This window comes from Coregonus clupeaformis, chromosome 20, assembly GCF_020615455.1.
Source record: "Coregonus clupeaformis isolate EN_2021a chromosome 20, ASM2061545v1, whole genome shotgun sequence".
NCBI classification, from domain to species: Eukaryota; Metazoa; Chordata; class Actinopteri; order Salmoniformes; family Salmonidae; genus Coregonus; species Coregonus clupeaformis.
The window spans coordinates 3,479,343-3,493,463 of NC_059211.1; the positions used below are offsets into that span (position 1 = coordinate 3,479,343).

Genomic DNA, 14,121 nt, shown 5'->3' on the forward strand with positions numbered 1-14,121 from the left:
ACAGTGGGGGAAAAAAGTATTTAGTCAGCCACTAATTGTGCAAGTTCTCCCACTTAAAAAGATGAGAGGGGCCTGTAATTTTCATCATAGGTACACGTCAACTATGACAGACAAATTGAGAAAATCTTTTCCAGAAAATCACATTGTAGGATTTTTAATGAATTTATTTGCAAATTATGGTGGAAAATAAGTATTTGGTCACCTACAAACAAGCAAGATTTCTGGCTCTCACAGACCTGTAACTTCTTCTTTAAGAGGCTCCTCTGTCCTCCACTCGTTACCTGTATTAATGGACCTGTTTGAACTTGTTATCAGTATAAAAGACACCTGTCCACAACCTCAAACAGTCACACTCCAAACTCCACTATGGCCAAGACCAAAGAGCTGTCAAAGGACACCAGAAACAAAATTGTAGACCTGCACCAGGCTGGGAAGACTGAATCTGCAATAGGTAAGCAGCTTGGTTTGAAGAAATCAACTGTGGGAGCAATTATTAGGAAATGGAATACATACAAGACCACTGATAATCTCCCTCGATCTGGGGCTCCACGCAAGATCTCACCCTGTGGGGTCAAAATGATCACAAGAACGGTGAGCAAAAATCCCAGAACCACACGGGGGGACCTAGTGAATGACCTGCAGAGAGCTGGGACCAAAGTAACAAAGCCTACCATCAGTAACACACTACGCCGCCAGGGACTCAAATCCTGAGTGTCCCCCTACTTAAGCCAGTACATGTCCAGGCCCGTCTGAAGTTTGCTAGAGTGCATTTGGATGATCCAGAAGAGGATTGGGAGAATGTCATATGGTCAGATGAAACCAAAATAGAACTTTTTGGTAAAAACTCAACTCGTCGTGTTTGGAGGACAAAGAATGCTGAGTTGCATCCAAAGAACACCATACCTACTGTGAAGCATGGGGGTGGAAACATCATGCTTTGGGGCTGTTTTTCTGCAAAGGGACCAGGACGACTGATCCGTGTAAAGGAAAGAATGAATGGGGCCATGTATCGTGAGATTTTGAGTGAAAACCTCCTTCCATCAGCAAGGGCATTGAAGATGAAACGTGGCTGGGTCTTTCAGCATGACAATGATCCCAAACACACCGCCCGGGCAACGAAGGAGTGGCTTCGTAAGAAGCATTTCAAGGTCCTGGAGTGGCCTAGCCAGTCTCCAGATCTCAACCCCATAGAAAATCTTTGGAGGTAGTTGAAAGTCTGTGTTGCCCAGCTACAGCCCCAAAACATCACTGCTCTAGAGGAGATCTGCATGGAGGAATGGGCCAAAATACCAGCAACAGTGTGTGAAAACCTTGTGAAGACTTACAGAAAACGTTTGACCTGTGTCATTGCCAACAAAGGGTATATAACAAAGTATTGAGAAACTTTTGTTATTGACCAAATACTTATTTTCCACCATAATTTGCAAATAAATTCATAAAAAATCCTACAATGTGATTTTCTGGATTTTTTTTTTCATTTTGTCTGTCATAGTTGACGTGTACCTATGATGAAAATTACAGGCCTCTCTCATCTTTTTAAGTGGGAGAACATGCACAATTGGTGGCTGACTAAATACTTGTTTTCCCCACTGTATATAAAATATAACTGGACCTTGAGGTTGCCTACTTCAGAAATACATATATTTTTTAAAGATCTGGTACTCAGAAATATTAACGATTTTACTTAAGAAATATTAAACTTATAACATTTTCAACTATATTATTATATACTATTATAAACTGGTTAGTTTGGGTCTTGGATGCTGACTGACTGAAACTGCAATTCAGAAGTGAATACTGTATATCAGACAATTTACCACGGGTATGGCGTAAAAAATACTATTTATGTTGGTAACCAGTTTCTAATAGCAATCAGGCCAATATACGACGGCATATCCGCTTTGTGTCAAGAACAGCCCTTAGCCGTAGTATAAACCACCCAGTTTATAATGGCCAATATTCCACACCCCCTCAAGCTTTATGGCACTTATTTTGAATATATGGGTTTTTGTCAAACTTGTTGAGTTCAGGTCTTCTTGGTTCTGGGTTTGTTGTGTTCAGGTCTTCTTGGTTCTGGGTTTGTTGTGTTCAGGTCTTCTTGGTTCTGGGTTTGTTGACTGCCTTGACTGTAGATCACAGAGGGGTCCTCCTCAGCTGATTGTGCTGCTGCAGGTCTGAAGAGAGAGAAACAGAAATGAAACAAAGGTTGCATCCCAAATGTTGGCACCCAATACCCTTTATAGTGCACTGCCTTTGTAGTGCACTAAATAGGAATATGATGCCATTTGGAATGCAAAATGAGCAGTTCCTCAAAACCATCATTACATCAATACATGTCATAGTAATTTTCTTGAGATGTCCATTGTTGGGTTCGTAGTTTAAGGAAATGACATCACTAGTGGTCACTATGGGTCAACTGTTTTGCTTATTGATGACATCTCCTACAATAAGCAGCAGCATATGAATTACCTTAATGCAGAATATGCTTACTGGGTGGCAGCAGTGGGGCGGTTGAATTTCACAGCAGCGTACTGGACATCCTCGTACTGTTTCTGTGGTTGAGGCAGTTGAACAGTGGAGTACAGAGGGACTTCCTGGTTTTTGGAGCGAGAGAAGTGGACGCTGGCGTAGTGAACATCATCTTGGTCTACGGTGGCTGCTGTCTGTGTTGCAGTAAGGGTCATGGCCATGCTTGAGATGTTGTCATACACTGGACTAGAGTCTCCCTGATGAGGTGAGAGGACAGACAACATGAGGAGTAGAAATGTTCCACAAAGAATACACAGACATCACAGTCATCTCCTGATTCCAACAGACTCACCTGTCTATTGTCTGCTGTGTCTCTTGTGTCAGAGGTGGATTTGGAGGACTTCTTCCTGTTTGTTAATTAATGAATTAATCAATCAATCAATGTTACTAAAGTTAAATAATAAAAAATTAATAATACAATTCACTCACCTAAACCACGTGAAGCCAGAGAGACAGAGGATGAGAACCAGAACAACCACTATGATTCCTACAACTGCAGTCATAACTGATGTTTGTTTTCCTAAAATAAAATATGGATAATATGAGTACATGGCATGATATAATAAACTAAAAATAAACGTAAATCCAGGACATTAATGCAATACTTGTTAAGGGATCTTATAACCCAATGTATAGTTATAAACTAAGGAGTAATAATCCAAAGTATATTGATTCAGATTAACTAGAAACATGTAGTTTTGTATTGAAGTATTGAAGATGAAACTTGACCTGCTACAATGATCATCAGAGCTGTAGAGTTCTTAGATGCTATTTTATTCCGGGCCTCACAGTAGTATTCTCCACTGTCCTCAGAGCTGATGTTGGTAATGCTGTAACTCTGTCCTGAAGCTTTTGGTGAGGTTATGTTCTTCTTGTACCAGGTGTATTTGTCCACAGGTGGGTTGGCATCACTGCTGCAGGTCAGAGTCACTGAACTGCCCTCCACTATTTCGCCAGAGGGACTGACTGACACTGAGCTGTCCTTTGGGCCATCTGGCAGACAATATGTATCAACACATTGTTCATACATATTGCTTTACATGAGGAGCATCATGGAACTTATACTTCTGATTGAAATAAATGAAATAATAATATAAATATGTGTAACTTAGACGATAATATAACAATACAGTGTTTGTGTAGTACTACAGTAGTGAGATGAGTACAATCATGGAACTTGGACATAGATTGAAATAATAGATAGATAGAATAGAGAAGAGAAGATGTTACTAAAAGAATACAACTGGAGATGGATCACACATACTCACATCTGACAGTGAGAGTCTCTTCAGGAGAGTGGAGAACCTCATGGCCTTCTACAGCACAGGAGTATCTGCCTGCATCCTCACTGCTGACTGGGTTTAGGAACAGACTGTTAGATTGGTTGGTTACATGTCCATTCTTGTACCAGATGTAGGTGGGGTTGGGGATGTCCCTCAGAGTACAGGTGGTGCTACAGGTCAGTGTCACCTTCTGTCCCTCTGTCACAGTGGGTGGAGTCACCTTCACCTGCAGACCTAAATGAAAGGGCGTTAAAACACTTAGTATATCATGAAGTAATCGTTTGCAGTATTGATAAGATGTGACATGCAGTGTTACCTGTGACAGTCAGAGATGTTCCAGGGAAGGTGGGCTCCCAGACATATTTTTTATATTATTTCAATACAAATTAAGACAATTTTGCAGAACCAATTAAACAGATCAGCACTATATATAATATCACTGTACCTGTAACAGACAAAGTGACTCCAGGGATACCAAAATATTTCCCTCCGGTCTGATCTGTTATAAATCTGAACCTGTACGTAGCTGAGTCACTCTCTCTCAGGTCTGTGATTTTCAGGGTGTGTCCATTCCTCTTATCGCTACGGTACGTCACACGACCTTTGTAGTCTGGGTCATCACTCAGACTCACATAATTCTCCTCAGCATCAGTTTTGGTGAACCAGAAGGTTGTTGTGACTTTATACAAACTGGGATACGTGTAAGAGCAGGACAGTTCCACTGATGACACCTTCAAGGTACAAATACTGTGAGTGGTGTAAGTCACACTCCAGCCATTCTGCTCCAGTACCGCTGAAACACAGTTAGACATCACAAGGACATTACATTAACTTCAAGGTCCTTTGACTCACACTAACACTTTGTTCCCGTAGTTGCTGAGTTGTGACATAGATACTCTTTGGTTGAGTGTGAATGGAAATTGTTTAAAGTGAAGTGGACACGCCAAATGTGTCACTTGTAGAACATGAAAATGGTTATGCTTTTAGAAATATCTGTAGATTGACAAACCAGGCAACTAAAAGATAAGAATGAGACCATACCTGCTACAGACCAGAGAAAGACCACCAACACACTTCCTGCTGTTCTCAAGGCCATTGTTGCATCACCCACCCTGCAGTCTTAGAAACATAAACAACAACTCACTCTATAGCTGGTGAATAACTACACCTGATACATTGAAGTATAAACTGTAAATGGGGTATAAGGCCTCATTACTGAAAATGAACCAGGCTCATATTGTGTTGTGTTGTATTGTGCTATATGGTTGTCTATGTGAATACTGTCTGTCTGTTAGTCTATTGCACTCTATATGTATGTATGTATGTTTGTATGTATGTATGTATGTATGTATGTATGTATGTATGTATGTATGTATGTATGTATGTATATATGTATGTATGTATGTATGTATGTATGTATGTATGTATGTGGGTACAGTGCCTATCATCAGTAGGCTATTTACCCGTTGGATTTATTAAATGTTTTGTGTGTTACAAAGTGGGATTGAAATGGATTTCATTGTGGGGGTTTTTGGGGAAGAAAAAAAATACATAACTGAAATGTCTTGATTATGTAAGTATTACATCTTTGTTATGACAATCCTAAATAAGTTCAGGAGTAAAGATGTGATTAACCTCTTAAGGATAGGACCCTTTTTTTCAATTTTCGCCTAAAATAACATACCCAAATCTAACTGCCTGTAGCTCAGGACCTAAAGCAAGGATATGCATATTCTTGATACCATTTGAAAGGAAACACTTTGAAGTTTGTAGAAATATGAAATTAATATAGGCGAATATAAGACATTAGATCTGGTAAAAGATTATACGACAAAAAAACATGTGTTTTCTATTATTATTTTTTTTCCATCATCTTTGAAATGCAAGAGAAAGGCCACAATATATTATTGCAGTTTAGTCGCAATTTAGATTACGGCCACTAGATGGCAGCAGTGTGTGTGCAAAGTTTCAGATTGATCCAGTGAATCATTGCAATACTGGACTATTTTGTATCAAGTCTGCCCAAATGTGCCGAATTGGTCAATTGATACTTTATCAAGTACATAACTATAGAGAACATACAAAAATGATATGTTAATACAAAATGTAACTTTACACACTCCCAGGAATGTCATACATGATGGCTCATTAGCTTTCACACATCTAGATGGCCGGGCGGGGTGGGTGTGGAGCGAGAGACAGCAGGGGTTCAAACTGTAGAACCTAGTTCCTACATTTGAATATAAAAATTGATTTTATCAAACAAAACTATGCTACATTTAATCTCTGGGACCCTTAGGATGACAAATCAGAGCAAGATTACTGAATGTAAGTACACTATTTACCTTCAGAGGTGAATGTATCAAACCAGTTGCCATGATACATTTTTTGTTGATGTGCACTCTCCTCAAACAAGAGCAGGGTATTTTTTCACTGTAATAGCTACTGTAAATTGGACAGTGCAGTTAGATTAACAATAATTTAAGCTTTCTGCCCATATAAGACATGTCTATGTCCTGGAAATGTTGCTGTTACTTACAACAGTCATGCTAATCACATTAGCGCACATTAGCTCAACCGTCCCGTATACGGGACACCGATCCTGTAGAGGTCGGTGTTTTTAAAAATATTGTTCCTAGTTCACTTTTAATTTGGAATGACCTATCTTGTGGCTGAAATAGCTGAATCCACTAATTTGAAGGGGTGTCTACATACTTTTGTATATATAGTCCCGTGTAGCTCAGTTGGTAGAGCATGGCGCTTACAACGCCAGGGTTGTGGGTTCGATTCCCACGGGGGGCCAGTATGTATAACAGACTGTTGATATTGCATCCACAAAACTCCAACGCCGGTTCACCAGTATGAAAAAAAATCGCTAACCGCTTTTTTTGTTCAAGCCATTTAGAACTGTTGTCTGCTAAATATGACTATCGTTTGCATCTGCCAATTAATTGGCTGTCCAGTATCCAGATGACTTCTCCCCATAGCTTCCCATACAGTTAATATTTTTTCCCTTCTGTTTCCCTGATGTTGCTACGGCAATCAAGCTGTTTTTACCAACCCTGTAACTATCGCTTCTGCAGAAAGATAGTTTCTAAACTAAAACTCATAAAGAACTACAGAAGAACAATTAGGATCTCGGTCTGACATGAGCTTTTGAACAGATTAGTAAACTCCACTCGTTGCACTGGCGCCGTCATAGCCTTGACCATGGCATTTGTTCGCCAATATCCCCCTTGTGGGGGTGTCCGTTACGCCAGTGTCACGAACTCGATGATGTTCTCCGTTTGCTCTATGACACCCACAAGCGTCACGGGAATCGTCTGAAGTCCATACCGATCTGCCAACTTCAGTCTGTAGCGTCCGAACAGTTTGGGCTACACACTAATATGTGAGCGTAATAAGGTGAGACTCTCACAGACACTTAATATGTCGGTTGTTTTGTTCTAGGACGCCCACAAGCCTAACAAGACTCGTCTGAAGGTAGCCCCGTACCAGTTAGAAACAATAATGGAAGTACTGTCTAGAAGTAGTTAAGTTCCAAAGAAAAAAGGGTGTTAAATACGGGTCAATAATAAAAAAAATCCTGTTCTTTCTTATAGCTCTCAGATATAGGACAGACACTTTAAAACAAACTTCCTTTAGATCAATTTTTGACTATCAGTTTTTCCATGTATGAATCTGTTATTCAATGGGTTTCTATGGGCTAATAGCATTAAGGCCAAATTCCCTAATGCCTTGCATAGAAGGGCACCAATTGGAAGATGGGTGAAAAAAAAGAGTAGAAAATCAATATCCATTAAAGCAAAGCGTAGACAACCCTGTTCCAGGAGTGCCGCAGGTACCGCAGGATTTTGTTCCAACTAGGCACCACACCTGACCAACTGAGATAATTGTTCAGTTCAGTGATTGCCTAAATGTAGTGATTGCCTGATTCTAAACACACACATTCCTCACACATTCAATTATAACACTTACCTGCTGCAGGTGAAATGGTGGAAAATCATGTTAACACAACACATCACTGAGTACCACTCTCCATATTTTCAAACATGGTGGTAGCTGCACCATGTTATGGGTATGCTTGCCATCGGCAAAGACTGGGGAGTTTTGCAGAATAAAACTAAACGGAATGCCTACGTCTGTCTATTTAAGCTGACATGCTGTATGATTCAAAAACAATTTTCTATTGGATACAATAAAGTCATCATCAACATCAACATCAACAACAACATAAATCACATTGAACAGATCTGTAGTAATGTAAACACATATTTCTACATTGATTGTTCAGAAGCTGTTTTATTCTTAGAACCCCAAATAAAGGAGGATAAATGTTCAATCCTCTACGGTCCATCAAGCTGTACAGCAGCCTAAAGACTGACCACCAGGTTAAATGATAGCTCCTATCCCCAAGCTGTGAGGCTAAACAGCAAGTGACTCACACACACACACACACACACACACACACACACACACACACACACACACCCACACACACACACTGTTAGACTTTGACTGTATCTTTAGCCTGCAACACTGTATGTATGGTGAGGTCACTTGTCAGTCAGCATTTCAATGTATTTTTATACATATGACAAATAAACTGAACCTTGCCTTGAACCTTGAACATTGACCCTATTGAATTAAGATCCGGGACCTTTCGGCAGAGATGCATCTTGGTATTACTGTCATACTCTACTCTACTGATACATTTTTAAACATGCAATTGAATAAACTGAACTGAACTAAACACATGAAACCTCAGTCCACTGTCCGCATTCAAAAAGTGAGGGTGAAGTGCTGATCGAGGATCAGTTTTGACTTTTAGATCATCATTATATGGAGGGGGAGACCTGATCCTAGATCAGCACTCCTTTAGTTTTTCTTGGGGTAGATGACCTTTAATATTGTAGATAGATTGTGGCTTCTGTCAATGTAATTGTCTGCATTATTTCCAATCCCCCATATATTTATATTTGTAAATATATATATTTATATTCTCTATTAAAAAACCTTTTAAAATATTTTCCTTCTTTATTATTTTCCACTAACCCTGCCACCCCTCCCCTAATTGGAGTAAACTAATCGACAACAATACTTAGATCAGCACTCCTACACTGAGACACTTAATGAATAAAGGCCCTGATGTAACAACTAAAACACAGCTCAAAACATAACAAAATGTAAAGGATCCAGTAAGTCTTACCCTCAAATATATGATTTATGACTAAAAACATATAACAAAATCAATATTTCAAGATATCGTCAAGCTTACTTACAGAGTGAAGTGAAGGAGAGAGGTCTTGTACAGTGAGTCAACATACTGTCAGTTAGTGTGAATTCTGTCGTTGATACATATTTAACTGTCCTTTTCCTTCGTCTTTAAGACATTAACATGCATGACGACCAGACCAGCACATCAGAAAAGGGATGTTACTGTATTTCAATAGAAATTACGCAACAGTCTGCCTATCTATTTGCCTTTCTTCATTTGAAGAGTAGGCCTACATTTTTAAAATGAGCTAAATGTGTCACATTTCCAAAGTGATATTTTGACTACAAAGAAAACAATTTAAACAATGCGTCGACTATAGAGGGCTTGTTGCGGTAGCTAGGTGATTTGTGAGGCAACTGCAAGCCCTCTATACTATTTAGAATGTTAACAATTTCTTAGAATGTGTTGCCTTGCCCTTCTGAGTTCTGTATATACAGGTCAAAGTTCCATGATGTCATTAAATTAGAACCCATTCCATTTAAACACCCATGACCATCACTCCTCATCAGCTGCAACAAAGTGCTACTGAAGGTTCCAGTGTTCTAGACTAGAGCTCCCCCTACTGCATCTCAACATTACTGCAGCCTCCTAATAATAATTTCCTCTATAATGTTGGGCTAATAACAACATTACAAACTGGAAATACATTAGAAAAACTACTGAAAAACAAAACTGTCAACTTGACAAAGTCACACTTAAGCACACACACACTGATGTCTGTTGTAGTACAATATGCCACTGTCATATTCTGTTACAATGTTGGACTTTGTGTACAGTAGAGGAGGCTGGTGGGCAAATATATAGAAGGAAAGGCTCATTGTGATGGTGGCTGGAATAGAATGAATGGATACCGTTACATTCATTCCATTCCAGCCATTAAAATGAGCATGTCCTCCTATATCTCTGCCCACCAGCCTCCTCTGTTGTAGAGTATCAGTAATAGCCTTAGCTGGTAGAGGCATCAGTATCATAATCATCACCATAGTGATGCTGTATTGACTGTAGAGTCTAATGTAGCCTGTTTTCCATATAGTCTAATGTAGCCTGTTATCTATATATTGTATAATGTAGCATGTTATCCATATATAGTCTAATGTAGCCTGTTATCCATATATAGTCTAATGAAGCCTGTTATCTATATATAGTCTAATGTAGCCTGTTATCCATTTAGTCTAATGTAGCCTGTTATCCATATATAGTCTAATGTAGCCTGTTATCTATATATAGTCTAATGTAGCCTGTTATCCATATATAGTCTAATGTAGCCTGTTATCCATATACAGTCTAATGTAGCCTGTTATCCATATATTGTCTAATGTAGCATGTTATCCATATATTGTCTAATGTAGCCTGTTATCCATATATAGTATAATGTAGCCTGTTATCCATATATTGTCTAATGTAGCCTGTTATCTATATATAGTTGTAAGTCGCTCTGGATAAGAGCGTCTGCTAAATGACGTAAATGTAAATGTAGTCTAATGTAGCCTGTTATCAAATAAATCCACTGTTTCACAAAAACAATTTAAATACTTTACTTGAATCCACAAATCACATATATTTTTTTAAAGGATCCAAACATGTCAAAGGTCCCTGTTTTCTTGGCACTCAAGGGTACCGAAATTACCTCCTTCTCTAAACAGCTAGGCTGCCCACGACAGCTGAAACAGAGCAGTACCTGTTTGAGTGGCCGAGACTGCAAAATATCAGCACCACCAGCTAGCACCTTCACCCGAGGCTGTCCAACCGTGCCACGAGGGGCTGGTATTTCAGCAGCTTCTCTGCAAAGGCCTGCTCCATATATCCGTTAAATGAGAAGCCCACTTCCAAAATGAGCACCTCCCCCTGGCCCCCCACACATAAACAATATCTGGCGTATTTGGCACACAGGAAAACACATCATCATCAACATCAAACCAGCTTCCCCTTACACAAGAATGTTTATGCATGTGTGCTGTTGCTAAGACTACTTGTCTCACCTCGCTGGCTATCAGGTCAACAAGGCGGTCATGTCTAGCAATGTACAAATCCCCCGTACACGCACACACACACACACACACACACACACACACACACACATGGGTGGGCACACGCATACACACACACACACACACTGCAGTGTTACAAAGTTTGTTTGCATGTCTTTTATACCCTGGTTAATCATCTCATCCCTATGTAGATCCACACTCCTACACTGAGACACTTTATGAATGCTGGCCCTGATGTAACAACCAAAACACAGATCAAAACATAACAAGAAGTAAAATGATACATTACCCTCAAGTATATGACTTACGGCTAAAAACAAATAACTCCAAACTATATTTCAAGATATTGTCAAATGTACTTACAGCTTGAAGTGAAGGGGAGAGGTCTTGTACAGTGAGTCAACTAACAACTTAATGGCAGTGTGTGGGAACTGCTAGTAAGTGTAAGTTCTGTGGTTGATACATATTTCAAGTAGTCAGGGCACAAGTAGATAATACAGAACTGTCCTTTCCTTCCTCTTTAAGACATTAACATGCATGAGGACCAGAACAGGATGTCAGAAAATGGAGGTTACTGTATTAGAGTGGGCCCTACATTTCTAAAATGGACAAAATGTCCCCCATTTCCACTTTTATTTAAATACAGAACCATGTTAAGCCCCTAAGGTTGATGTCCATGACACGCGGAAAACAATTAGCATAATCCAAAAATCTGATCTCTACCAGTCAGTTTAAGGTAGAGATATCTGTTTTTTGTGCATTTAATGCGTCTCAATCCACCGAGTCTACCTATGTTGCACTTCCGCATCTGCGGTGAAAGGTGACAGAGCTAGAGCGGTGTTTGTCAGACCATGAGACGTCCCGAAAATTCGTATTCTCATAACATCTTGCTCTACGACCCCCACGAGCGTCTTGGGACTCATTTGAAGTTGGTACAGTTGATCTGTAGTATCCAAACAATTTGGGCTACACACTAATGTGTGGAAATATTAGACTCTCACGAACATGTCTGTTGTTTTGCTCTAGGACGCCCACAGGCCACACAAGACAAACTTATGGAAGTATATAGTGTTCAGTGCCAAAAATAAGGGGTTAAATACATGTTTAAAAAAAATATATATATATATATATTCTGATCTTTCTTATATCTCTCAGGTATAGGACAGACACTTCAGAATAAACTTCCTTTCTATTTTTTTTGGGGGGACTATCTTTTATTCCATGTAGTGAACCTGTTATTCAATGTGTTTGTATGGGCTAATAGCAGTAAGGCCAAAAATAATTTTAAATCAAATAATCATATTTTTTTGATACGTTAAGGTTTCTTAAAATTCTAAATCAAATAGCTAAATTATCCTTGGTATGACCTTCTTAAAAATAATCAATATAGGAGGCACTCTTTCCCCTGGTCTAAAAAATTATATCGTCCAGAAGAAACACTCATCACCATTGATGGGAGCCATCCTCCTGGGCCTGGGATGGAGAGAGAGAAACACAAACAGTATGAAAACACAAGCATTGCCTGCCTCTGCTCCTTCCGTCATTTGTCTGTCCTTTTGTACATTTCAAAAGATGATTTGAGTTGATTGGTAACATTTAAGAATAACTCATAATTAACCCATTATAAGTGCTTATATATGTTTATAAATGATAGTTGATGATTTGACAGACAGATGGATGTCCTTACCCTGAGGAGACGTACTGGGAGGCTGAGGAGGTGTTGAGGCCTCTAGGGTTGGTCCTCTGAGGAGAGGGAGGGGTTCTCTGCATACAGCGGTCTGGGTACCAGATCACCAGCCTGGTGCTCTCCAGCTCCACCCCCTGGACAGGAGGACAAACAGCAGGCAGAGTACAAATACATACAATGGAACTAATAGCATAGTCCTAAAAGGTTGTGCAGCCTGTCTATACTATGCACCCTGTGGTGGGGTCTGGTAGTGCACCCTGTCTATACTATGTCCCCTGTGGTGGGGTCTGGTAGTGCACCCTGTCTATACTATGTCCCCTGTGGTGGGGTCTGGTAGTGCAGCCTGTCTATACCATGTCCCCTGTGGTGGGGTATTGTAGTGCACCCTGTCACTACAGACCCTGGTTCGATTCCAGGCTTCATCACAATCTGGCCATAATGGTGAGTCCCATGGGGTGGCGCGCAATTTGCCCAGTGTCGGCAGGGGTAGGCCGTCATTGTAAATAAGAATTTGTTCTTAACTGAATTGCCTAATTAAATAAAAAAATCACAGGGTCTGAGCTCTCCACCTGAAATGAGACAACTCAGTTAACAGTGTGTGTGATTTCTGATGAATTATTATTGATCTATGATAGTTTATCTCCTGACAGTAATGGCTACGTGGTTCAATAGAGCCATCATGTGTCCAATAGGCAGAAATACAAGAAACAACATCGAAGTGGAAATAGTCATGAATGAATGTATTAATAGTTAATCAAATAATCAATGTCTATATTGTCTAATTTTTATTTTATTTACAACATTATGTTTATCCTGTATTGACAATGAACAACACTGTAAAAACTGCAAATGTAAAAATATTTGATGTATCTAAATAGTTAATCATATGTATTTTTTAATAATAAAACAAGCAATATCATGACACTGAACAATATGGTATTACATAATATAAAATCCGGAACAATGTCTGACAACAATACAAAGTAAATCATCATTAAACACATCAGGAGCAACTTGGCCCAAGAGCTACAAGTATTAAAAAGCTGAATGACCTTCTTGATCCAAACCAGTCAGGTTTCAAGACTGGTCATTCAACTGAGACTGCTCTTCTCTGTGTCACGGAGGCTCTCCGCACTGCTAAAGCTAACTCTCTCTCCTCTGCTCTTGTCCTTCTAGACCTGTCTTCTGCCTTTGATACTGTGAACCATCAGATCCTCCTCTCCACCCTCTCCGAGTTGGGCATCTCCGGCGCGGCTCACTCTTGGATTGTCTCCTACCTGACCGGTCGCTCTTACCAGGTGGCGTGGCGAGAATCTGTCTCCGCACCACGTGCTCTCACCACTGGTGTCCCCCAGG

General features: G+C 39.8%; 1 protein-coding gene and 1 non-coding gene across 2 annotated transcripts; one reads left to right on the plus strand and one right to left on the minus strand.

Annotated features, from left to right (window-relative positions):
• Positions 1 to 1,618: 1,618 nt before the first annotated feature.
• Positions 1,619 to 13,443, minus strand: LOC123481463 (sialoadhesin-like). Its single transcript, XM_045205737.1, has 9 exons — positions 13,414 to 13,443; positions 12,766 to 12,899; positions 12,526 to 12,551; positions 4,258 to 4,605; positions 3,798 to 4,046; positions 3,259 to 3,522; positions 2,959 to 3,049; positions 2,470 to 2,876; positions 1,619 to 2,174 (listed from the first exon to the last, which is right to left on the minus strand). The coding sequence occupies exons 1-8, from the start codon at positions 13,441 to 13,443 to the stop codon at positions 2,681 to 2,683; spliced, it is 1,338 nt and encodes a 445-aa protein (XP_045061672.1). The 3' UTR covers positions 1,619 to 2,174; positions 2,470 to 2,680.
• trnav-uac lies at positions 6,541 to 6,614 on the plus strand. Its single transcript has one exon. It is a non-coding gene; the product is annotated as a tRNA-Val (tRNA).
• Positions 13,444 to 14,121: the final 678 nt, after the last annotated feature.